Source organism: Dipteris shenzhenensis, chromosome 30 (genome assembly GCF_047967505.1).
Source record: "Dipteris shenzhenensis isolate YYH24624 ecotype China chromosome 30, Dip_SZ_1.0, whole genome shotgun sequence".
NCBI classification, from domain to species: domain Eukaryota; kingdom Viridiplantae; phylum Streptophyta; class Polypodiopsida; order Gleicheniales; family Dipteridaceae; genus Dipteris; species Dipteris shenzhenensis.
This window is the reverse complement of record NC_141625.1, coordinates 26,597,463-26,622,822: the sequence shown is the minus strand read 5'-3', so window position 1 is coordinate 26,622,822 and position 25,360 is coordinate 26,597,463. Positions and strand designations below refer to the sequence as shown.

The window sequence follows — 25,360 nt, the reverse complement described above, 5'->3', positions numbered from 1 at the left end:
ATTTATTAGGCAATCACCATAAGAAGAACACATGACCAAAGACATTTTGAAGACAATAGAAGAAAGCATATATCAATGCACTGACGATTATGAAATATCTAAATTGCCAAAAACCTTTGACAATAGTTTCTTTATAATCACTTCTTGAAGACTTTGGACAGTTGGAAACAGCCTAGCTGCCCAAAATACTTTCTATTGTATAGTGTCTCGAAGTTCCAGGTTCGAAGGGGAAGATAAACTTCAAATTACTGCTCACCTCCCTCCCTCCCTCCCTCCCTCCCCCCCCCCCCCCTCCCCCTCTCTCACTCTCCCCCCCCCCCTCTCTCTCTCTCTCTCACACACACACACACGCGCGCGCGTGCGCATGCACTCTCTCTCTCTCTCTCTGTGCCCCCCTCTCTCTCACACACGCACGCATGCATGCACTCACACATGCTCTCTCTCTCTCTGCCCCGCCCCTCGCTATCACCCCCCCCACACACACGGGTGTAGACACACACACACACCTTTTTTTTGGTAAGACACATACACGGTCATGCACGCGTGATATAAATATAAATATAAATAAATAAATAATATATAGAGAGAGTATAGAGAGAGAGAGAGAGAGAGAGAGAGAGAGAGAGAGAGAGAGAGAGAGAGAGAGAGAGAGAGAGAGAGAGAGAGATGTATGGGCACGATGACATTTGATATATGTCAAAAAGATATTCTAGAAGTTTAAGAAAACAAGTTAACCCACAAGGCAATTGACATTGGGGAAATCATTGATGCAAAATGTAAGGTGGAGCTAAGAAGCTCTTTAGCAAGGTATCTCTCTAAGGTTTATGGGTATGTCTACTATAGGATGCCCTTTATAAACACAATTGGAGAGAGTTTTTGTAATGGTCTTATTCCCCAGGAGGATATTAAGAGTCATTTCCAGTGGACTCTAGTGTAGAGCTATGCAATTTCTCTTATTCCTACACTAGGATATTAAGAGTCCCTTCCCTTGGACTCTAGTGGTAAATGGTATGGTGAATCATAAAACTTTGAAGTCCTCATGGAGGAGTTTGCATTTATAGTGGACTCTTATGCAATTTCTCTTATTCCTACACTAGGATATTAAGAGTCCCTTCCCTTGGACTCTAGTGGTAAATGGTATGGTGAATCATAAAACTTTGAAGTCCTCATGGAGGAGTTTGCATTTATTGCATACGATGTCACCTAGTTTCCTTGGCTCAGGCCCCACATCAAATACTCGAAATGCTTTTCAATGCAAAGCTTGGTCAAATGATGATAGTATACAACACAACTTAAGTAGGCCCCTCCCCCACCCCTCCCCACCCGCTCGATTGAAAAGATCCAACTTGGAGTTGCATGTTGTAACTACTAGACAACAGAAAAGGACATAGGAAGTGGAGGCAAGGCTTTATCGGGGCGTTGATCGAGATTCATGGGTAGTGCAAAATGCGTGGGAAGAGACTAGAGAGGTTGAGATTGAGAGTGAGGATGGTATTGGCCAATCTAACCAAAAGAGTATTGGCTTATCTAACAAGGAAGTGTATTGGGAGATTGTATTAGGGAGATTGATGATCTTCCTCAAATGCGAATAACTTTATTGCAAATGCTAAGTGGAAGTGAGCAAATTCAGTTGGGTTTTAAGATCTTGACCTTTCAAAATGGATAGTGTCATCTTGCAAAATTGCAGTTTGATCACCTCACAACCATGCCTTTTGCAGCTTCTTTCTCATCATCTTTGTGATTGTTGACTTTCATCAATCTGCAAGGTGAGACATTCAAATTCTTAGTTTTGCTCTGCATTCTCTGCAAATTCCGCTTGAATTTCTCTGCAAATCTCTCGTTTGAGCTCTTCAAATTGCAATTCCGCTTGAATTCTCTCCCAATTTCTCGTTTGAGCTCTGCAAAGCCGTTGCATCCTCACAAATCCGCATCCTTGCCCTTCCATTGGATCAGTTCCGCCTCGCAAAATCGCATTTGGTTCACCATCTTGATTGCCCTTCTTCCTGTGGATCCCTCACAACCATGCTTTGCAGCTTCCTTGCAGAAGAGTCCGTCGACGACACCAACAGCACCCGTTGCCAGCCTCTCGTGGGCTGCTTTTTACTCGAGTAATTTTGCTTTTGCCAGCTCCAGCAACGCAGAAATCCCAGATGCCCGCCCATGGGAGTGCCCACTCAGATGAGGAGCTTCCTCCCCCTGCGCATTCTCGCAAGAGGAGCCCTCCCAGAGAGGATCACTCGGAGAGGCCCTCGAAGAGACAAGCCACGGGTCGTGATGTTCTATTTCGGCTGCTAGTTCCTTCGAACAGAATTGGAAGAGTCATTGGGAAGCAAGGGATGCGAATCAAGCAGCTGAGAGAGGAGACTGGTGCCCACATCAAGATCGCGGACGCGATCACCGTAAGTCCTCAGCCTTACTGATCTTGCTCTTGTCAGATCAGATCTTTCGGCGTGTCAATCACAATGCACTGGATCTCATTCCATGGGGACCAACATTTTGGGATTTAAAAATTAAGACTTGTTCGTGGTAGAAGAAAGGACAATTGCGTTGGTTGTGTCGCTGACAGGTGCAAAAATGTCTGATTGGCTAAGATCTTCTCTTTCTTCGCGCATGACAGATTGATGAGGTTCCTGTCGCATAATTTCCTTTTTCGAGTTACGACCAATTGGTTAGACCGTAGTATCGGCGAATTGTGCTCCACCAATCATATTTTTGTATTTATGTAGTTAAAATCAGCATAACTTTCAGGACTCGTATTTTGTTTCAAAGAATTCAGGACTTCTATTTGAAAACCAGAAACAGGGGAAATCATGCCCGCTCTCCAGCCAGTCTTTAAGAGGGCCATGCATGCTTTAAAAAAATCTACACTTGTAACTCCCCAGTACATGGTGCCAGGAGTAGACTAGGATGTCCTTTTCTATACAGTGAAACTAACCTTGCGTTTCTTAGCATCCCATGGGAAGAAGTAGAAGAGGCCCGGTAGGTATCCTATCAGCCAGCACAGTTCAGATGCAGAAGACCGTCCTCTTCAGCTGAAAAAAGGTTCTTAGGTTATAGTAGGATTGGCAGGAACAGCTCCTCCGCAGGCAAGACAAGAAAGACACTTTCCTAACCTCGAGATGCTTTTTATATATGAGGTTTGGAGCAAAACTCCCGCAGTCATATCCATTGAATCACACCCCTGTGCAACTTTATGGCTAAAAGCCGGCACAGGAGGTCTATGTGTAGGGAGTAAAAGACTCGAGTGGGATTAGAAGGGGGATAATCTTAGAAACGGGACCCTGTTTGGAATGGGTCCTTAGAATGGGACATGCCAAGACCCAAAGCTAGTGTGAATAAGTTCGGGAGTTGCTTACCACCCACAAGATGTGAGGAGACACAGAGGGAGATTTATTATCGGCTGAATACAGAAAGCTGGTCGTAGAGTTTAGTCCATATCAGTGTCTCAAAATTACAGGTGTATTATCACAAACACTATGGGAAACACAGGCAATGGCAGAGGTATAATTATCCAGTGGTTTAAACCAGCATATTTCGTGGTATATGTTGGTTAAATCCCTCAAGGCAAAATACAATGCATTTTTAAGTAAGGACGTGTGTAAATGATTGTGGGAAACAGGCATTGGACCCGAAAGGTTGGTGGAACCTTAACAATGTCAAATTTTGAAAGTGACATGCTGAAGAGCATGAGCAAAATCTGTTTTCTCATCTTCCATCTGATGGTAGAGATGCTATTTTCAATGTGCATGAGAGTTTGCAGCCAAAGAAGCCATTTCCTTGTGGCATCCTCAGTTAAGTTAGCATGAGCAGGTAATTATTCCTACCAGTCAGGCTTACCTTGTGTCCCACATGATCTTCCAGGTACAACTATTCCATAGTCTTCAGTTGCCATTCAAGCAATTTAGGAGCCACAACTCTAATACCAAGCTCAAGAAGCCTGCTTCAGCCCATATGCTGCATTGTTGTCATCACGCTTATACTAATGACGCACTCCACACCAGAAATGATTAGCATAAAATCTCAAGGATAGAAACACATCCAGGCCATCCTATTGAGTGTAGGATATGGGCTCTTACATCATTGTTTGGACATTGGAGATTGGCATAAAAGAGCAGCTGATTTATGTCATCTGACAGAGTAGCAGTGAGCCCTTTTTCTCAGCCTATGAGTAGTGTCAATGGAAATCAGCCAGAAGTGTACTCAGGGACTTTTGAGTATAAAAGAGCTGAGGATTCAAACTTTTTTGGTACTTGTGACGTTGGTATGAGATGTAGAGCAGAGGAAGTGTCTTATGCAGACTTCTTTGGACTCAGATCAGCCTTCATCTATTTTTTGAATTAAGAAGGATGCTGCTTGCAGAGCACCACAGCAGTTTCAGTGTGTATGTTTGAGAGGCCCTTGGGTTATATTTGACTTACACAAGAAGTTCCACATTTGATGATGTATAGTAACTACAGCAGTATTGGATTGGCCATAGTGCCTTCTATGTACAAACGAGACGCATCTCAATGTGCTCATCAGAGAGAAGTTGAGAGGTGCTGAAATGCTAACGATTAACTTTGTTCAGGGGATAACGTTCCCTTTAACAAGGGGCTTGGGCTGATAATTTCAGAGAGTCAGGCATAACGAAAGACATCCTGGATTCTTCACAGCTACTCAGATGTTAATCATTGTAGTCAAGGAGTTATTGTCCCTCGCAGTCGCTCATTGTGATCTCATATATGGTTGAGGTTAGTATCCTACTCCTTGTCATTGGGGCATTGGGGGTTAGCAGTCTCTAGTCCTACTATGGGTTTCAACCCCTTGTTTTTCTTAAATGACGCTTATAGAAATTGGATAAATTTATTTAAATTAAATGTATGTTGTATTTGGTAAGAGTAGACTTTGTTCATTCTATGTCAAATTTCAGTGAGAGAAAGCATATTGGAAAAACTCTATGATAAGTTGCAATGCTCGTCTAGATGAAAGTAGTCTAAAGTTTTGGACTGATACCTTTCTTGAGTGTGTTGGATGCCAGCACGATGTTGCATATGCTGGATGGAGACATCCGTTTTAGTCTAATTAGATCGTTTGTTTCTCTGGCTAGAGTAGGCATAAAAATTAATGTGCATTGGGAAAATTGAAACATATTTATGTTGTGTGACACTCATCTCTCTAGAAAAAAGGCTGCATGAGCGCTCAGTTCACTTCCATTGCAGGGCAGCATTAAAAATACAACATGGAATTTTTGAAGCACATGTTGAGGACTATTATACAAAGATTTGTAGTGAGGTCCTGGAATGTTAATTTCTGCAAGAAGAAACTCTATGAGTATCAGTCGTGGCATCTTTGGCAAGCTAAGTCAAGAAATATACGAATTGTATGGAAAGTTTTTAGTCTGTGGCTCTATGGCACTTCTGTTGGTAAGTGCACTCTCATTCTATACACTGCAGCAGATGTTGTGTCAAAGGGTTTTTTGGGTGCTGTTTGAATTGTGGACTTAAGAGGGCTTTTGAATGCCTGCAGAATGTTGAGGAACGTGTGATATTGATTTCATCCAAGGACGAGGCTCTTGAATCTCAGTGTGTTGCAGAGCAGGCACTCATTCGAGTGGCCACCCTTGTCATTGAGGTATTGTTTTGTCTGTAGAGCACACGTATCTTGTTTGTCCACATTTTGATTGGTGGAGATTCTGCTATTTCAATGTCTCTGCCTCAAATGTGAAGGCTGCTTACAAGTCATCTGTAGGTTAGAACTCCATCTCATTTTGATCATGTGTTGCCCAGTCAGACATTGAAGACAACGTGACCACGGTAGCTGTTGGGCCGAACCAGTATGAAGGTCAAAACATGACCCGGCTCCTGATTTCAGGTTCGCAAGCTGGTAGCGTGATTGGAAAAGCTGGAGCAACAATTAAGGAAATAAGGGAGAGTTCAGGCGCCAATGTCCGTATCCTTACAAGAGACCATGTACCCATGTGTGCATCCGTGTCTGAAACGGATAGACTTATACAGGTACAGTCAAGACGCTTATTTTGTCACACAACTGTTCAGAAAATTGAGCTACGTGTTTAAATGCTGTTGTCATTTGTGCATCATTGTCTGAGGGATCCAGGTTACCTGAACTTTTGGCAGATGTGCGGGGGAATTTCGCAGGTGCAGAGGGCACTGGAACTTATTGCTGCCAAGCTAAGGTCTGAAACAACATCAGTTTGTGCTGCATTCTTGCTGAGTGTTTGATTTGTGGCCTAATCTTAATTGCATTTTAACTATAAAATGTCATCTGGTCCAATAGTTAGCAAAGTCAGAAGTTAAGTGTTGGGTCTTTGGAAGGCCCTATCCTTTTTTATTGAAGAAATACTCCTGTATTAAACTTGGGCCAGGAAGAGCCCCTATTTTCATTTGTTACTCCTACAATGTGCATGAATTTGAGCAATTCATACGATTTGGAAGAACAAATATTACGATACATTGGCCTCAGATCACACAAAACCAATATCAATCGCAAAAGTGGCAATGTTATATTATTGAAATGGTCACTAAATTTTTAAAACTAGGATTGACATGCCATAAATCCCTTTACAAAACATCAAGTGGTTTAACAAGTGGAATACTAGCAATATCGTCGACAGCCATAGGAGGGGGGACGAGCATTTTCTGAGCGAAATCTTCCGAGCGTCCGAGCGAAGGAAAAAAAAAGCTTCCAACTATGCATAAATATGGCAAAAATCGATCAGAAGAAAACATAGTTTCACTTAGAAATATGCAAAGTATTATAGCAATGCCTATTTTATACAAAAATCTTTAGGTGAATCTGTAGGTGGTGAGAGCATAATGGGATGGCTTTTGAAGAAACCCACATGTAGAGTAGACTTCTCTATGAAAATTCCCTTATGATCCTTCTTACAACTTTTACTTAATAGGGGGTGACATTGAAAACCCTCTCTCAACCTATCTTCATGAAAGAGTTTCTTCAAAGAAAACTCATTGAAGCAAGCCATCCAGGTAGTTTCGCCAGCGAAACCCCTTTGAAGCAAGTCTCCCAAGGTAGTTTCGCTGGCGAAACTACCTTGGACAGCACTTTTAAAAGTGACATAACTTTCATATCAAATGTCCAAATATAGTCATTCAGCCACTCAAATTGATCGGAACACCCCATTTGAGCACATCTATGAAGTTATATTTTGGAAAATCTTCCATATATAGTATTAAATATTACATGTATTTTATGAGAGTGATATATAAGCCCAAGTTAATACTTATTTATAGTAATTTAAACTTCTTTAGAAACATGTCCATAAATATGCTATAAAAACACTAAAAAGATATTGCCATATGATATAAATGTGTTAATAAGTAATTATATATGCATAGTATTATTACATTGAGAGTGATTATGAGGAATGTTTCTTAAAGGAATCAATACTTTTTTAAGGTAATAACAGGGGTACAAAGGGATGTCTCTAAATAAGAAAATTATGTTGTGTAAAAATGAATGAGTGACTAGTCTGTATATTTTTATGATAAAGGGATCTAGTTCTAGTGAAAATAAAAGTGTAAAAACCATGTTTCCTAAAGAAAAACATTTTTAAAAATCTCTTGAAAAACACGCTCGGATAAACCTGCTCATAGGTTTTTGCTCGTAAAATTGACGCATCCCCATAGGAGGGAAAGGGTCCCATTGGCTCACCATCATCATTTGAATCATGTAGTGGTGAAGCAGCAACAACTGTTTGCAGTGGATTTTTGATTCTGAACCAAAACTTGATGCTTGGTTTATTGCTGCAAGATCAGAATAAAGGGACTCAACTTCTATGGCTTGTGCTTATGTCAACACCAAGGACCCCACTCTTCTTTGAGAGGATAAGACATGTATTGCAAGAGCTCCTGCTGGTCTTTTGGATCACATGAAGTACTGGACCTGAGGTCCCATTGCTGATTGAGATGACCAAGGCGCGACCATCGTTGGTTAATGTTGGTGGATTCCCGCCAATCGATTTGGCAATTAACTGCCCAAGACCAAGTCCTCCCAAGGATAACTTGTTCATCCATAGCACCTGCAGACATAACATAGCAATTACTAGACACGCTATGATTATTAACTGATATTGGTAATTCAATACAACCTATTGCGGGTGAGATTTTTCCATTCACACTGAGTGTACCATGATAGTCGTAGGTTCAAGGGTTACCTTAGATGTCAAGAGCTGGGTGCACATCTTGTACGAAATCAGGTTATGGCTTGCACGAGGGTCAATGAAGGCTTCTATAGAGCAAATAGTTTCCTTGCACAATGGCAAGTGTGCTTGTACTCTAGCGGAGGCAATAGTGAGATCATCCAAGGGGTTTAACCCTTCCTCGGATGCCTTGAAAATTGTTATTAGCCTTTAGTTTTTTGCTTTAGCCTGCCGAGCCCTAGCCTCCTCTATCGCTTTTTGATTCATAAAGAGTTATAGCAATCCATCATAATCATAGTTATAGTAATGCATGCAATCATAAGAGTGACATTTAAGAATTAATATATATCAATTTGAAACATGGCTGCATACCTATAAGAACTTGTGCCAATCATGAGACTTGACGCCAATAAGCTTATTGTCCTTTGTAAATGCTCCTTTCAAGCAATGCATGTGTCCTATTAGTGTCTAAAGAGAGGCAATGTCCTTGACTGTTGCCTCCTCTCTCTCGAAAAATATCCATGGTGCTTTTGAGAGAACTACTTTACGACCATGCATTTGGGGGGCCACAACTGGGGCATCCTATCTATTTACATTATATCTGCGTTCTTGTTTTCTGGTTGGTCCGATGACAACGCAAGACCTAGCAGAATATTTATTGCCCATGTCACCACATTGGCGGCGGCACCAATGTCAACACTTGCAATCTTGGGCTCTTCTAGAGAAACAATCTATACATTATGGATTTGAGGTATCGTAGGTGCCGGGTGTCATGTTGTGCACGCAACGCGTTCTTCTTGGGCTGGTGTTTCTTCAATAGTTTTCACTCACTCTTTCGGCCCTCCTTGCTCCTTTCCCGAAGGGGGCTGGTTCCTCCCTTCAGGGGCCTGGCCCCTCCCTTCATGTCACTTCCGCACCCCCAAGCAGCAAGAAGAAAGGAGACGTATGTATGAGACTCGAGTCAAAAAAAAAGAGCAAGGAGCTGAATAGGCTTTATAGGAACACGAGGCCTATGAGACCCACCAGAAGAAGCTGAAGATCATGTTTTGGAATTGTAGAGGCTTTCCTTGGTATAAAGGGGCTGGATTGAACGAAGTGCTACATGATGCAGACTTTATTTTTCTTGCAGAGACTTGGGAAAGGGATATACGCAGGATTCCTAAAATTGATGGTTATTTGGTGCACTCCATCTGGCAAAAGCAAGTAGGTATACGAGGGCAAGAAGGGGTAGCATGCATATACAAAGACCATTTACATGACAAGATCTCCATTGTCAAAGATGACATCCACAAACGCTTCATATGGATCATGGTAAAAGCAAGCCATCCGCCATTGTATATTGCAGGATGCTACATCCCTCATAGAGAATCCCCCTTTTACCAGAGACATGAGGTTGATCCATCCCAACCATTTGGTTGATCCATCCCGACCATTTGGAGACCTATGCTTAGATATTGCCTTGTTCAGCAAACAAGGAAATGTTATGCTTATTGGTGACTTAAATGCACGCATAGGAGACTCACAATTTCAATATCCCACACAGCAAGAATATATAAAGGACCAGGAGATAGACATTGACCCCGGTTGGTGTAGATGCTCGGAGGATAAAGTGGTGAACGCACATGGCACAGCATTGGAGCACTTGATGAATGGGATGCACATGTTGGTGTTAAATGGGACAGCCCATTTCCCAAAATCCAATTCCCCTACTTGTTTCCCTGCCAGCGGGGGGGCTAGTGTAATTGACTATGCATTGATTCATGTGGAAGCTTGTAATCTTGTCCAACAATTTCTCACTTGGCCCGAAGTCTCTTGACTCAGATCACAAACCACTCTATGTAGAGCTTAATATATAGTTGGCCACAGCAATTTTTGAGCAGCATACAGTAGCTGAGTGTGGATATAGAATAAATGAGGCGAAAAAGATGGAGTATGCTGAAAGTTTAGAGGCATGCCTGTGCATTGATAGACTTGAGGAATTGGTGCACAAAGAAGCATGTAAAAGAGAATTGTCCAGTCTTAACCTAGCAGGTTTTGGGATTTGGTTGCTTCTTTATGCAGATGATGTGGTTGTTTTCACTGATAGTGAGAGCAAGATGCAACAAATGATGGATATACTCGGCATATTCTGTTCGGAAAGTGTTCGGAAAGTGGGCTGGCTGTTAATGTTACCAAAACTAAACTCATGACAGTCAAAACTATACAGCCAAGCAACCCCCCCTCAATCTCATACATGGGTCAACTAGTTGATACAGTGCACTCATTCAAATACCTAGGCATTGGAGGGTACGAAGACCAAATGGCTTTGAAACAAACCAAGGTAAAGCTTTAGTGAAAGAAAGAAAGAAAGTTTATTAAAAGTCTTCGAAAGACCAAACGGTCTATGAGACTGAAAGGACCTCATACAACGGGCTGAAAGGGTGGGCATCAACAGCTGTGGCGCCTCTAAGCGGGCATCAACACCCGTGATGAATACAAAGAAAAGCCATAATCATAACAACACCGATACATGAAGAGAAACCTTTTAGCTCATGGAGAGGATGGGCACTAGTGGCATTGTGATGGTCATCTAGAAGCTGGCGGAGATGTCAAGCCTAAGAGGGGATCGGTGATGTATGAGGCTGCGATGACATAAAGCATAGGATAAATCGCTGATGGTTGTTGATATGTGTGCTCCGTGGTCTCCTAGCTATGGCCCTATGACGGACAAGTTCCATTGTCACTCCTGTTGGCCGTGCCGCCGGTCTAGTAAGCATGGAGGGAAGGTCCCCTAGTCTAATATGTGCCTCAACACGTTGCTGAGTTTGCCGTGTCTCTCGCTCTAGTCATCGGATCTGTTGTGTCTCCTTGAGCTCTCCTAGTCAGTGTTGTCTGGTTGGAAAAACTCAGTGACCATGATCCAAGTGGAGTCTAGCTGTACACCTTGATCTCGCCTATGTGTCTTGAGCAAATGCTCCCTGTATCGGGTGGCCTCATGGATGAAAGTCGCCAAGCATCTTTGATTTGGGTAGGACAAGAAGCTAGATAGGGGTCCGAAACTGACCGTGAAGAGACAGTGATAGCGACCTTTGATCTCATAGTACATAGAGCATTTGAAAGTGAAATGCTCCTTTGATTCTATCCCCCTGTTGATCACATAAAGTGTAGTTTGGGTATGCCCTCCGCCCGTCCACTGTTGGTGTGGAGAAACATGGAACTACCTGATCGATATCCTCAAGGAGTGGGGGAGAAGGATCCGTGTGTATTCTGGTGGATCAATGAAGTCCTCTGCCGAAATCCGCAAGCAATGGTCTTTGTAAAAGCCGAGTTTCATAGGAAGCTCACGAGGTGCTAACTAGGTCCTTAATCTGTGTAGCTGTAAGAGATCCTCTTGGATAACTTGGTTGACTTCGTGATATGTGAGCAGACCCGAGGGGGCCTCAAATCCTATACTAGAAGGGGGGTAATCTATGTGGAGCCCTAGGCTCTCAAACCATTTGCATTTACGTGCATACAAACACCTCTGGTCACCCTCTAAGGACCCCCAAGTCTGTATAGGATGCAACCACCTCAACTGGTAACCCATCTAGTGTTAAATGCTCTCTATGCCCTATCTGAACGTGCGTGAGACTCTCTCATAAAGGGCCATGATTGCCCAAGTGATCTCTTGATCATATTGCAGCTCTTGTAGACCTTTGATGAGTCGAGCTCTTGGCATTGTGTCAAAAAGCTTTGCGAAAATCCACAAATCAACAATAAACCCTTTGTCTCCGCGCCTTAGCCTCCTCAATGATCCCTCTGAGTGTGAGGATGTGATCCATGGTCGCGTGATCTCTCCGGAAGCCTGCCTGTCCCACGGCTCTGAGTCCGTGAAGCTCTGCAAACGAGGTAACCTTTGTGTCAAGCATTAATGTATTAATGTTGGACATGACATGTCCAATTATAATGGTTGTTAATTTTCCGTGCTCATGGGATCTCCTTCCTTGTGAATGGGAGTGATGGTGTTAAGGATCCAGGTGTGAGAAAAACTAGGGGAAACCGCTTTGTTAAAAAGCTTTGCTAAGATCGAGGCCAACGTATATATTCCATATGCAATGAATTCAGTACGTAGGCCCTCATGATCTTTCGCTCGACTGTTGTGAAGCTTCAGGGCTGTGTGTTTGATGCCATTGGTTGTGGAAAGTGTGCACGATATGGGGCTTGGTGTGTGAGAGATCAGGTGCTGGCTGGTTAGGGACATCATGTGGCGTGCATGTTTGGTGTCCGTGAGAGGGGATGGGGCTTGTCGCTCAAGGAGCTTCCACGAGAAGTCTTTTAGAATTGTTTTTGTTGTGGCGAATGAAAGCCTGCTTCTTTCGGCATACTCAACAACGGTCCGCCTCACTAGGAAGATGATGCTTAGCCTCGAATAGAAAGATGATGCTTAGTCACGAATCTGAGTTGTCGGCGTAATGCCTTACACTCGGCATCATACCAGCTGCTAGAGGGTACTGAGTGAGGAGGCAGCCGGTGCGTGAAAGGTGATGTGTGGAAAATGTGTAGGGCAGCCTCATGCAGAGATCGTGTGATTAGGGTGGCTCAATCCTCTAGGAGCATTATGTGGTAAATGTAATTTGAGTAAAGTGAAGAGGTGTGCGGAATACTCGGGTTTCGGTTGTGATCAAAATGTATGTGATAAGTAGTGTGTGTGAGTGGTGTTGTGTGCCTCGTAAGCCCTGGGGTAGATATATTAAAAATAGATAGGTGGGGCCTGCTCCTGGAGGTGGTGGGGGGATGGAGAAATCTATGATATGTGAAGTTGAGGCAAGAGATCCCATGAGATAGTCAACTACGTTGGAGCCCAAAACCACCTCAAGGCCCCCCCGCCCCCCCTCCAAAATGTGGAGAGCAAGTGAAACCACCTAAGGAGGGTTAGTGATCCATGCCATTGTGGATGATAAGATCATGTATGCTGCCCATGCCGAATAGTGCATGCCCATAAGATGTGATTTGGCTCATCTATCTGCGGAGACTTTGGACATTTCAGCCTTGTCTAGATCAACATCTGGTAATAAGATAGAATCATTGCGAAAATCTAGATACGTGGCTTGTACTTGTCTTCGGATTGAAGTCCCCAACAAGGAGAACTTCCCCGCGGCTCGAGAAATCTATGATGTTCGGGTAGAGGGCAGCGTATGGTGAATTTTTAGCATCCTCTCGCATGTCTCGAGCAAAGTATGGGGTCTTGGGAGGAAAGTAACAAACTGCAATGAAGAGGCCCTCTCGGGAAGGGTGTTGGATCCGAACCCACTAAAACTTGGCATGTGTATCTTGCCTCTCGATAGAGATCGCCCCGGTAAGGGTTGATCTGTATAGTATTGCCACTCTCCAATCCTCGGACTCCTCTTGTCTCTCGGATCTCATCCCAGTATGCTGCTTCCCATGTGTATCCATTGACTTCCAGCAAAGGGTGCTCTGGACTCTGGTTTGTCTCTGTGTAAATAGTGATGTCTTGACCTATGTAAGACTCCGAGAAAATCCTTGGATCTGACCGTAAGGTACCATTATAGTTCCAAACACTGTAATTCAGGGTCTTGTTTACTCTAAATCTCATAGGACCTGCCCCCCTATGTAGGGCATAGCCACCAGATGCCCCTCAAGGACCTATCAAGATCCGCCCCTCGCAGACTACTACCCAGTTCCCCTCCTTGCGGGCGATATGAAGGCCTTCGTAGGCTGCTGTTTCACGAAGTCCCTGCATGACCAACTGCATGGTGGCTATCTGTGCCTCTACTTCCTCAATTGCTGGCCCACTGCTCGGGGCTGTCACTACTTTTGCCACCTCCTTATGGAACTGTGATATCTCTTGGCCCAGGTCCTGCTCTGCCTCTTGTGTACGAAGGCCAGCTACCACCATGAGGAGGTGCTCCCAGGTGTTAGATGGGATTGTGTGACCATGAAGTGACGGGTATGGATATGGCCTGAATGGGGGCTGAGTGATAGAGGGTAGGACATGGGGGCAGGGGACTGAGAGTGGTGAGGGGACATCCGGAATGCGGATGTAGTGAGTTCGACAGGGATGGTGGCTGGCTGAGTGGTAAGGGTAACAGAAATGAGGCGTACTGTGGTGAGCATAGAGAGTCGGGTTAAGAGGGCATGTCGGGGCTTCTCCTGACCCCAACAGTGATGATGATGCTTCTAACTGTGGTGCTGGTGCTGTCACATCCATGGATGGTGGCTCCGAGGATGGTGTAGTGGATATGGTGATGATGATGATGGTGGTGATAGTGATGATTTAGAGATCTGGAACATTTGTACCTATCCATGTATGTTGAAGTCTTACTGATCTTTGAACGCGTTCACGAATTTAAAGCCTCACAAACTTGGGACATGGACATAAGTGTCTTGCATTCTGCTCCACTAAAAGATTATGGAACTTGCTTTTTACTTGTCCATGACGCGTAACCAGAACGAAGTGGAAAAAAATTCCAAGTTTGGGCTTCCAATCATCACATCTCCAGCCCTATTCAAATCAAAAGTATTTCTGCAGCATTGAATCAAAAGGCATACCATAACTGCCTGTATTTTTATGTACCTTAGAAGTCTATTAACTTCTTGTCAGCGTGTTTCCTTTGGATCTGAACAAAACTTACTCATCTCATTTATCGCATAACTGATGTGTGGTCTTGTATTATTAATTAAATAAGGTAGCCCATAGCACTCCTATACACTGTATTCATCATATGAATAAGTTTGCCCATAGCAATCGTATACACCGCGGAATCAAAAGATACTGAACCATTATCTTCTGTGAATTTACTCCTTGAGCCAAAGGTGTTGAAATTGTCTTGTTGTCCATATAAAAATAGCTGAGGATACTATGAAAATACTTCCTCTGGGACAGAACTGTTTCTGATGTAGTCTGTTGCAATACTTCAGACCCAGATAATAGTGAAGTAATCCCAAATACGTTATCTCAACTTTACATGAAAGCTGCTCTTTTATCTTTCCAGTCAACTTCAATCATTTCGTACAAAATCATGCAGAAAAGAAGCAAGGCTATTGTAAAAAATTGACGCCTGGTCTAGGGCAGCTCCTTGAAGACTCTGTGAGTGCCCACAATCAAATTGAGAAATTGAGTGCACCAAGAGAAGACTAAGATTGCAACACAAGAACTTTGTTGGATTCACCATCTTGTAGTAGAATGGGTTAGCATCATAGAGAGTGTTCGACAACATAACGAATAGTTTGAGGGAAATATATGTTCGTGATTGACTAAAATCTACTTTTTATAGGTCTGAATCCCTTGCTGCCTTATGTGACATATTCATTAGTTTTGTCTGCTTTATTTTGTCCCAGGGAGAACCCTCCACGTGAGGTGGTTTCGATGAACACAAAGCCACCACCGGCTGCTCTTGTGGGAAACGGGTTTTCGTCTTTTGATACAAGTGTTTATATTCAACAACTTTCAAAGATTTCAGCTGAGATTAATGTTCCTAGTGGCCTTATTGGTGGGCTGATTGGAAAGGGTGGTACTAATATCACACGGATAAGGCAACAATCTGGCGCATCAATAAAGGTAAACGAAGCAGCAAATCATTCCTTTTAAACATAACCTTAATTTCCCTATTGATACTTGTTGTGTTACTTTGTTGACATTGGAAATGAGAAGGACTCTAGAAATGACTTGTTATAATCTTAATGCCATACTTCACCAAATTTATTTATAAGGTTAGGAGGTGGACTTGTTCTCATTATCCTTGCATTATAGTACCAATGGGACGTTTGCAAAACGCAATAGATCATAAATGAGTCAACACCCTAGCCTGGTGTTTGTGCAGCCCCTCACAAGTCAAGGTCTCTCACATGGATTCCAGGTACTTTTGGTGATTATGTACATGATTACTTGCTGTCCTATCATTCTACTCCTTGCTACTATCAATTCTGCCAGCTGTACCTGGTGATTAGGGCAGATTTAACTAGGCTGTAGGCTAGCTTAGTTACAGATTCAGACATATTATTCACTTCAAAATCAAAATATGTAATATACACTGATATACTTTGTACTTTAACTTTGCAATTACATAAGCGACTTCCAACGAGTTTACAAGGTACAAGATGGGACATAAAAATCTCCTTGTAATACATAGGGTACACCCTCTTTAACAAAAGTTAATCTATGACTGTGCTAATCAGTTTGGACAATCAGTTTATGCAACCATTCTTTCACCAAAATTACATCTATCGGTAATTAGCATGAAGGCTAGATTCCTAGCTGCCATGTCCACTTCATAGACATGGTCACGTAACTGCATTAGCACTCCCCATTTCTGCTCAAGTTTGGCATTTATGGAATTGTGAGTACTACCAGAATCAACTAGGATGTGGACTGTTGTACCCAAAACCAACCCATATATATATGAACAAGGCCATTGGGCTCAAACACTTTCATAATGAGTTACAATCCTGAATACAAAGATTTGATCTAGGACTATAGCGTGTACGGAAGAATAGTATTACCATCGAAGTTGCACCGTTTGACCTAGTCTTTAATTGCGTATAGTGCGCTCACATGTGTTCTTTTTACCCACATATGAGGCAACCACCCTCCTTCACAAACTGAAGGGTTTGCTCCGCTTTGCATTTTGCACTCGCTTCCCCACAGTTTGTGATGAACTTGCGGCTTGAGCTGTGTAGCCCCAGTTACAATCCTGAATACAAAGATTTGATCTAGGACTATAGCGTGTACGGAAGAATAGTATTACCATCGAAGTTGCACCGTTTGACCTAGTCTTTAATTGTGTATAGTGCGCTCACATGTGTTCTTTTTACCCACATATGAGGCAGCCACCCTCCTCCACAAACTGAAGGGTTTGCTCCGCTTTGCATTTTGTGATGAACTTGCGGCTTGAGCCTGTGTAGCCCTAGTAGGACAAAATCTATCTTTTCGTCTAAGATTCTTTTGCTTGGTCCTCTCCCCATTTCGGCTGAGGGAGGGATTGTTGGGTGTTGACATTACGAGTGAGGTCATCCTCATGGAGAGCATTTCGAGGTCTAAGGTTCGTATTAGGTAGTGAGGCAATTGCCACTTGTGTGTACACCTAAGTGTTCGTTCCTACTAGTCGCGGTGTTGTTTGATTGGACCATGCAAGCTGTCCAATGCATGGGTGACGTGTGGTAGAGGCCATGCAAGGTACATGTGAGGAGGTCATAGTTGCCAGGAGTTTCTGAAACGGGAGGTTTCAAATGGGTTTCATATGTTTGAAACGGGTTTCATTCGAAATGTGAAAATATGTGCATTCATACCTAGGATATACATCATGCCATATACAAAAATGTGCAAATAAAGATTGTAAGTGACTCCATAGTGCAGACATGATACAAAAAACATACATATCAAGTACAAGCACCATACATACTGAATCCTGATCATACAAAAAGCTAGTCATCAATGATCATACATTATACATATTAGAGTACTCAATGATCATCTTCACACATACATACTGAATGATCATACATATTGATAATTGAATCTTGATCATACTGATCACACATACTGAATACTGATAATAATAAAAACTAGAGTCATCAATGAACCTCCCAAGACCTCCATGGTGATGGACTATGAAGGTAAAAAGGTCAAACTACAACCGGAATTCAAAGTACTGTCTATCAATAATAAGTGACAATTTACAAAGTCACAAATCAAAAGTCAAGCCTCATTATCAATGTCAGCATCTTCCTCCTCAACCGAATCCATGTCCTCATCAGCCTCCTCCTCACTGCTACTGGAACTCCCAGAAGACTCATAAAAAGCATCCTTATGAGATGCAGGCGCAATTGAACTACTGGCACTAGCTCCCTGGGAGGATCGGGTGTGGTGAGATGAAGCCGTGATCTCCTCGTACAACATGGCGTAGATATCCTCCTCCTTAGGTGGAATCACCGGCATCTCCTTGCACTTTGTGATGTCAATTTTGTAGGGATTCACCTGCCGAGGCTCAATGGGGTAGTTCATTTGCTCGAGCAATCATAGATTGTAGTGGCAAAAGACCAACCTCTCCAATTGCACAATGGACAATCTGTTCCTCTTCTTGGTATGGAGTAAGGCCCATGTACTCCAATTTCTCTCACAAGGTCCAGAGCTACAGTCTTGTGAGAGAACTCGCATCGCTATGCGTCTCTGAAACAAAACAAGAGACATTCTCAGACTTTACAGTTTAGTGGCAGCTTCCAATTGCTGAGCTATACCCACATGTTTTCAAGTAATAAGAAAGTATTGCCTCTAGGGTTAAGTATTACCAAGTGGGGTGCCTCAATGCCATATTTTTCCCACCAAGAAACTGCTGCTAGCTGAGTCTCCTCTCTCTGTGCATTGCGTGATCCAAAAACACCGCTTCGGTTGCGGAAAAGAAGACGCTCATCCTCCAGCTTCAAAAGCATGTCATCATCATCTCCCATGATCTTGCTCATATAAGCTGACCACCCATCCTCTAATTCTCTATCGAGATATTGCTGCTCATTCCTCCATAGAGGATGAAGGATATGAGCAACAGTATGGATTGGCCTATTAAACCAATCCCAACGCGTGTTCCAGATCTCCTTAAGGTCTTCAATCCTTCATAAGAAATTATGAATCAAAGGCAAAACCAATAATGTTTAGAAAAAATGAAAACATAGATTAAAAGGAATTCTAAGCATGCCACTTTGCTAATTGGAAAAATGCTAAACTTCAAAGGATGACTCATGAGTACGGGATACCTGTCTGCAGATAGGTGAGTACACGCATGAAGGGCTTCCCCCACTTTGTCCATGAACTCATAGAGAAGCCCAATGGTGCTCCCCTCCATATCTGTCAATCGGAGAACGTTGTACATGGGGTTCATTGTCTTCACTAGAGCTGCAGCCTCCTCCCACCATGCATCTCTCATGACCATGTGGCTGAAGCCAATTGCTTTGGGCTCATTCCTATCCCCCCATTGCTGCCAATCACGGGAAACAACTGTACGCAGCAAGCCATGCCGCACTTGAACAACCCTCTCCGACATTATGAACATAGAAGCAAACTGTGTCTTTGAGGGCTTTAAAAGGTCGAGGTCACTATTTTCCCTGAACATGCTCAAGACCTTGGGTCTTTTGGTTACAAAATTTACCATGCTCAAAGCTTTAGAAAATATATGAGAAACCCAAGGCAACTTTGCCATGTCCTCAATGGCAAGATCCAAACTATGAGAAGCACATGGTGTCCAAACAATAGTGGGAAACTCATCCTCAAGCATCCTTCCCATGGACACACAATTGGAGCCATTATCTGTGATCACCTGCACCACATTTGCTACACCAATCTCAAGAATAGCTGTGCGCAAATGAGACCATATATATGCACCTGTCACCACTGTCCCTGAAGCTGATGCATCTATAGCACGAAGGAACATAGTTCCTTTGCAAGAGGAAACTAGAATGTTGTAGACATTTCTTTTCCTCACATCTGACCAGCCATCACATAGCAAGGTGCAACCATACTTCTGCCATGTTCCCTTCAGAGGCTCTAGCTCTCTCATCAATGCTTCTTTCTCATGGCGAAGCTCTTTTGTACGCAATGTCTCATAGCTCGGACCCTCCCACTCACACCCAATACGCGAGATAGCTTGCATAGTAGACTTCCAACGAGCAGTTCGAGTAATATTGAAAGACAATGCACATTGCACAAACAACTTTGTTACCTCTATACTTGCCTCCTTCATAGCTGCCTTTTGCATGGCTGCCTTCATATCTCCTCGCTTAAACAAGGGAAGGGCACTTCTTTTAGCTGTGGGCATGGAGCCTGAAGAGTGCGACATCTGCAAAATGTCATTCTCCTCCCTCATTGATGCTGGAATAGCTGAGATATTTAATTCAAGCTCATCCCATGCATTGACTCTATCAATTGGAATCCCTAGCATTTTAGCTTTCCAGGCCTTCAAGCCATCATACACCTCCTTTGGCACACGAGAACAAGGGCCAATACCAAAGCCCTTTGTTCGAGAAAAGTGAGCCTGCAATCTCTGAAATGTCCCATGATGCGGCTCAGCACAAAAGTTGCAGGTCCACTTGCCGGTGACATTGCTCCACAATGCACTACCTTTTCGAGGCATCTTCTTGCTTGCAAAAAGCGATGTAGAACAACAAAAGTAATTGTAGCTTTCCAGCCTACATCATGCATGCAAGATGAGCAGATGAATCAAGAGAGGAGCGTTAGATTTCAGAAACATCAGAAAGAGCAGATTTCAGCCTGCATGAAAGGATGCAGCACCAAATTCAAGAAGAAGGGTAGACTGTAGAAAGGACGATTTAATACACATTGGGGATGATTGGGGGCACAAACCTCGAGAATGAGCAAGAGGGAGCGTACGGGCTGCACGGACGGAGCGTACGGGAGTACGGAGTGCACGGGGCCCGGGCATACGGCGAAATGCGTCAAATCACGATTTTGCCCTCTTTTGAACCCTACCCAAAAATTGGGGCTTTATGAAACGGGTTTCATACGTATGAAACGTTTACACGTTTCATACGGGTGTAAACGTTTCATACGGGTTTCATACAAGTATGAAACGCGTTTCATATGCAACTATGGAGGAGGTAATCAAAGGCGGTTTGAGGTGGTCTACATATATGTTGCAGCTCGAAGGATTCCCTCTCTCTTTGTCCATCTGACTCCATGAGAGTTGTGTGTCGGTTGTGAGACTCTTCTGCTCGTATATGGTCGTAGGGTCCTTAGAATACTCCTGTGTCGAGTCCTTGAGTCTGGTCCTTTGTACGCAGCAACAAGTGCAGTAGCAATGAGCTGCAGTCCATTTTGCATGTCTTATATACATGCTGTTTAGTCTCTTACTGTGTCGCCTCACTTTCATAATTGGGTTGTGAAGCTTTTCCATGTTGTGTATATTCAGAATTTTAGATATTGTCATTTCATGTGATACACACATCATTTTATGTGACGATGGTTTAAACTTAAATCCTACAGAAATGGCGTTCTAGTCGTTCTGGAAGGGGGAATGGCATTCCCTTGTAACTATGCTCTCAGCCCCAATCTCCTCTTCTGATTTCTAACTGCCCAGCAACCCTGCCCCCCTCTTTGCTGCAAGTTTAAAGCGGAAATGGAAACTTTAGACTTGTAAAAGTGATTTTTTTTTTCATATTTCCATGTTGTTTGATGATGTGTCATCTAATGTAGTGTTCCCGTTCCCCAATCCCGAAACGTTCCCGTTCTGGCATCGGATGTTCTCAGAACGTTCCAATTCCTTGGTAACTATGAGAAAAATACATAAGGAGAGAGGAAGAAGCCAATGCTTCATTTAGCCATAGCATGGAAGATTCCACAGTTCCTCCCTCCATCTAGAGGGCTACTGGGCTGCCACATCATCCAGAGGGCTATCAGGTTGCTACATACAAGCTGAGGTAGGGAGATCTCTAATCCATCAAGGCATCATCTAACCAGAGGTAATTATAAGTGGAGGCTACAAGTCCATTGGGGCCTCGACCAACCCCACCAAAGGGGGAGGCTACACAATCCGTTGGGGCCTCAACCCAACTATACCACCTACCGAGGGAGCCAACCCAATTGGGGTCATACCAAAGCTCATCTCGTGAGGTCATCTCTTAGAGAGTGATTCATCAGAGACCAATTGGGATCCGAGATGGTCTAGAAGTGCGGTGTCGATTTGTGACTCGTTTGCCGGCCCTCGCCAATGAGGACTCATTGTAATTACAATAATCCCCCCCCCTTCCCCTTTTCGTAACCCAACCACGTCGAGTGAAATGAGTGTGTACTATTATAGGCTGCACCTGCTTTTCAAATATCCACAGGGTGTTTGCTTTCTACCAAATTTTTTCAATGGCTAACCTGTTCCTCCATCGGCAAAGCTATGTCTGGTTTAGGTCAAACTGCTTCCACAGTGCCGACAATTCAAAATCTGCTCAAGATCTGTATCAGCACCTTGATCAACTGCCAAGGCTGGCCTCTGTATGGTTCCTTCAGCGCGTCACCAAGCATAGAAACATGAAAGACCAGTGTAAAAGCATTCCCCCCACGGGGTTCGGTACTCATGTTGATTTCAGTCCTTTGGTCTCATAGGCTTTTTGGGCCTTCCACAGATGTTAGTAGACCTTTCTTTCTTTCTTTCTCTCTTCTTCCCTCCCCCAAGAAAAGTCCCTCTGGTCGCCTTCCCATGATTTCCATCTTGCATGTCCGGCATGTATACCTTGTTTCAAGAGCCCTAAGACTTCCATTCACATCTTTCTTCCATCCTACCTTAAAATCACCCATCAGCCACCAGTGATGTTGATTGTAGTTTTCTGCTGGACATAATGATTGGCGCATTAACTACACTAGAATGGATAAAGTGAATTTCTTCTTTTGGTATGGGGAGTTCCTTGTGTCTACTGCAATGTTTATTATCATAGTTCTTTGCTGGGCATACATGATTGCCTCGTTAACTACGGATGGGTGCTTCTTGGAGGGAGTGATCTCTCTTGTCTTATGGAAAGTTCTCTTGAAAGACCAGGGTCGTGGTTGGTGGTTGTTCAGTAGCGCTTTATATTCTTGATACTGGTTTTTTGTTTGTTAGGTAAGTGAACAGGAGGATGGCGCATTGGAGAGGGCTGTCTGTTTTGAAGGTACATCAATGCAGGTGAGAGTCCTACAACTGCGATGCTGTTTTTCAGAGAGAAAGATGTCTAGCATTTTGTTGAGTGAAGATGGGGGTTCCAAGACAGAGCACTGTTCTCTTTAAAGTTGGATATCTTAGTGTGAGGCAATGCAAGCCGTGTTGTATAATCTTTTATTGACCTTATTTATTCTCTCTTTTTCTTGGCTGCAAGATAACTTCATCTGAACGTGTATATTGTATAATTGAGCAGGTTATGACTGCGCAAACTCTTGTGCGAGCATGTTTGGCCTCCAGGCAGTAGTCGAGATTTTAATGACATTGCATTTGTGCGAGCAAGATAATGAGCTAACTTCTGTTGTGTTTCTGCTCAGGGTTTTCCTATCCTGAAGGTGCTGTAATCAATTATGAAATTATGATCATTTTTAAATTATTCTTTTGGTCTTGTGCTCTGTACTTTGTCTGCTGGCTTTTGAGGATTTGTTAATGCAAGTAATGAAGACATTTTGGATATATGATAGTTTAGTGGAGCGACTGTCCAGCACTGAAGGTGAGATTTTGCACATGCTTGCAGTATGAAATATGGGGAAGTTCGTCACCCCTTGTAAGATGAAGCATTGAGATTATTTTCAGTGGTTGGCTTTGCAAGTACAGAGGTAGGACACTAAAGATGAAAGATTTGAAGTTCATGCATACGAGAGCTGTTTTTTGATGGCCAAAATGCTTCTTATATAATTATAAGTTTATTCATTCTACAATTTATTGTTATATTTGTGGGCTTAGTATTTAAGGACAGATCTTTTGGTCTAGTATATCTTGCATGGCTCCGGTCTCTGGTGTACAGGTTGTTCAACATTTTCCTTGAATTGCAAACTGTGTGTGTGTGTGTGAAGTTAACTCAAGGATACACATCAAAGATTGCGCTCTAGGTGTGTATGGTGTACCTCTATGATTCTGAAACACGAAAACTATGCCCTGAACTCTTTAGCCTTAACAGTTTTCATGTGGTAAGCTATTTTGTCAAAATATTGAAGACTTATCGTGCAAACTTTCATAACGTGGTTACAGCCTTACGGTTTTCATTGGTAAGTTATCTTGTCAAAATGTGGAAGACTTTGATTTGGGTTTGGATCGTGCAGACTTGCATAATATGTTTATTATAATATAGGTAATATAGAAGTTGGACTAATAGTTTCTTCAAGTATATGTTATAGTTTAGGAATTATTTGGATTCAACATTGCAAAATGAATTTACTTTCAACCACCTTTTAATTAATGGTTGTCGAGCATCAATTGGTTCTTCTTTAGAGTATAGCCTTCAATTATGTTGGATCTAAGATCTAGTGAAAATATTGGTTAAAGCTAGACTAAGTGAAAACTTTGAAAAATCAGCCCCATTGAAATACAAGTAGAGTTGCTAGCTATTACCAAAAAGATATGGCAGCCACTATGTAGGCCTAGTCAAAAGTAATAGTTGAAAGACACACGCCAATTGCAAAATTCGATATCTATTGCTATTGCAATTGGCGTGAGTACAGTAACTAGCCAAAATATATGCATCTCTTGGATTGTGTTTCTTGTGTCGGGCTGTAAATCAAATTATCGTAATTCGACATTAGGTTTACCATGAAAAAGATATGCATCTCAGCCACAATACCCCAAAGTGTACATCCCATGTGCATAAGATGTTAGAATGGGAGTAGTCATTGACCTATTATCTCCTTAACCATGCCCTCTCTCTTTATGGATAGGTATGCTCTTCACCCATAAATCTTCACTCTTTGTTTGCAAAGGCCTCCATGCAGCAAGTCCAATCCTTTGACAAAATGTTTTGACCTTTTGGGTTGGTGGTTCTTAGATGTTCTTTTTTGAGTTGTAAGTAGGCCCATGTATTGACAACCCTTGGGCACTTGAGTTGACAAAATTTGACAAGGTTGCACGTCTTTTAATAGTCGTCCATGGTGCTAGCTCTTTAATGGATGTATGCGCAAAGATAGGTTGGAGTTACCCTTGTATTTCCTTTTCTCTTTCCTTTTTAATGGAAAAATTACTTGAGCTCGTTGGTCGAATAGAGTGGGTGACTCTATCATGGGAGCAACTTGGACTTCCCTAGCATTTTCAAAGCCATGCTTTGTGATATGAAGCTCTTTGGCTCATCTACACTTTATAGAGTCACCATGGTGGGATGAGACAATGGAGAAGAGTCGAGAGTTGATCCTTGTACTTGTGAGACCTTGTGAGGGGATAACTAGGCACCAGAACAAGGTTAGTGAATAGTCACATGGGGGGATGTGAAGGGGTGTGAATGGACCCTTGAGGTTCCAACTGCCCATAACTTCCCTTAGTCTTCTATCTTGGGAAACTCAATCAGGGATTGCACGTATGTAGAATGACAATGATCCTCTACTTGTATTTTCGAGTTTTTGAAATTCTACTCTAGTTCCGAATGAGGAAAGATTGTTTATCACATTTGAGTTGTAATCTAATAGGTAGAATTCTGGAATGAGTCTCTACGTGTTACACTGGCGATCTTGCAATGGTTCTTACTTTCAAAATACTTTGGTTCATGAAGAAATTTGCCAGTTTGTGGCCTGCACGA

At 42.8% G+C, this 25,360-nt stretch overlaps 1 protein-coding gene and 1 pseudogene across 3 annotated transcripts; one reads left to right on the top strand and one right to left on the bottom strand.

Moving 5' to 3' along the window:
* The first annotated feature begins 1,399 nt into the window (after positions 1–1,399).
* LOC147881901 (uncharacterized) lies at positions 1,400–23,454 on the top strand. Of its 3 annotated transcripts, none has more exons than XM_087402036.1 (8): positions 1,400–1,766; positions 2,034–2,399; positions 5,506–5,610; positions 5,766–5,993; positions 6,114–6,172; positions 15,473–15,692; positions 22,723–22,771; positions 23,136–23,454. In XM_087402036.1, exons 2-8 carry the CDS (start codon positions 2,151–2,153, stop codon positions 23,246–23,248), a joined length of 1,023 nt encoding a protein of 340 aa, XP_087258162.1. In that variant the 5' UTR covers positions 1,400–1,766; positions 2,034–2,150; the 3' UTR covers positions 23,249–23,454. The 3 variants fall into 3 exon arrangements, with proteins under 3 accessions (XP_087258162.1, XP_087258164.1, XP_087258163.1); XM_087402038.1 differs by having other exon boundaries at positions 1,403–1,766; positions 22,723–22,785; positions 23,015–23,454; XM_087402037.1 differs by lacking the exon at positions 1,400–1,766 and having other exon boundaries at positions 1,783–2,399.
* LOC147881902 (uncharacterized) lies at positions 17,829–20,171 on the bottom strand (annotated as a pseudogene).
* Positions 23,455–25,360: the final 1,906 nt, after the last annotated feature.

Excerpts from the sequence above, each read along its gene's own strand:
- LOC147881901 (XM_087402036.1), top strand. The coding sequence starts at position 2,151 with ATGCCCGCCCATGGGAGTGCCCACTCAGATGAGGAGCTTCCTCCCCCT. Across the intron at positions 2,400-5,505 it reads AGATCGCGGACGCGATCACC|AATGTTGAGGAACGTGTGAT; the intron begins GTAAGTCCTCAG and ends GAATGCCTGCAG. Across the intron at positions 15,693-22,722 it reads AATCTGGCGCATCAATAAAG|GTAAGTGAACAGGAGGATGG; the intron begins GTAAACGAAGCA and ends TTTGTTTGTTAG.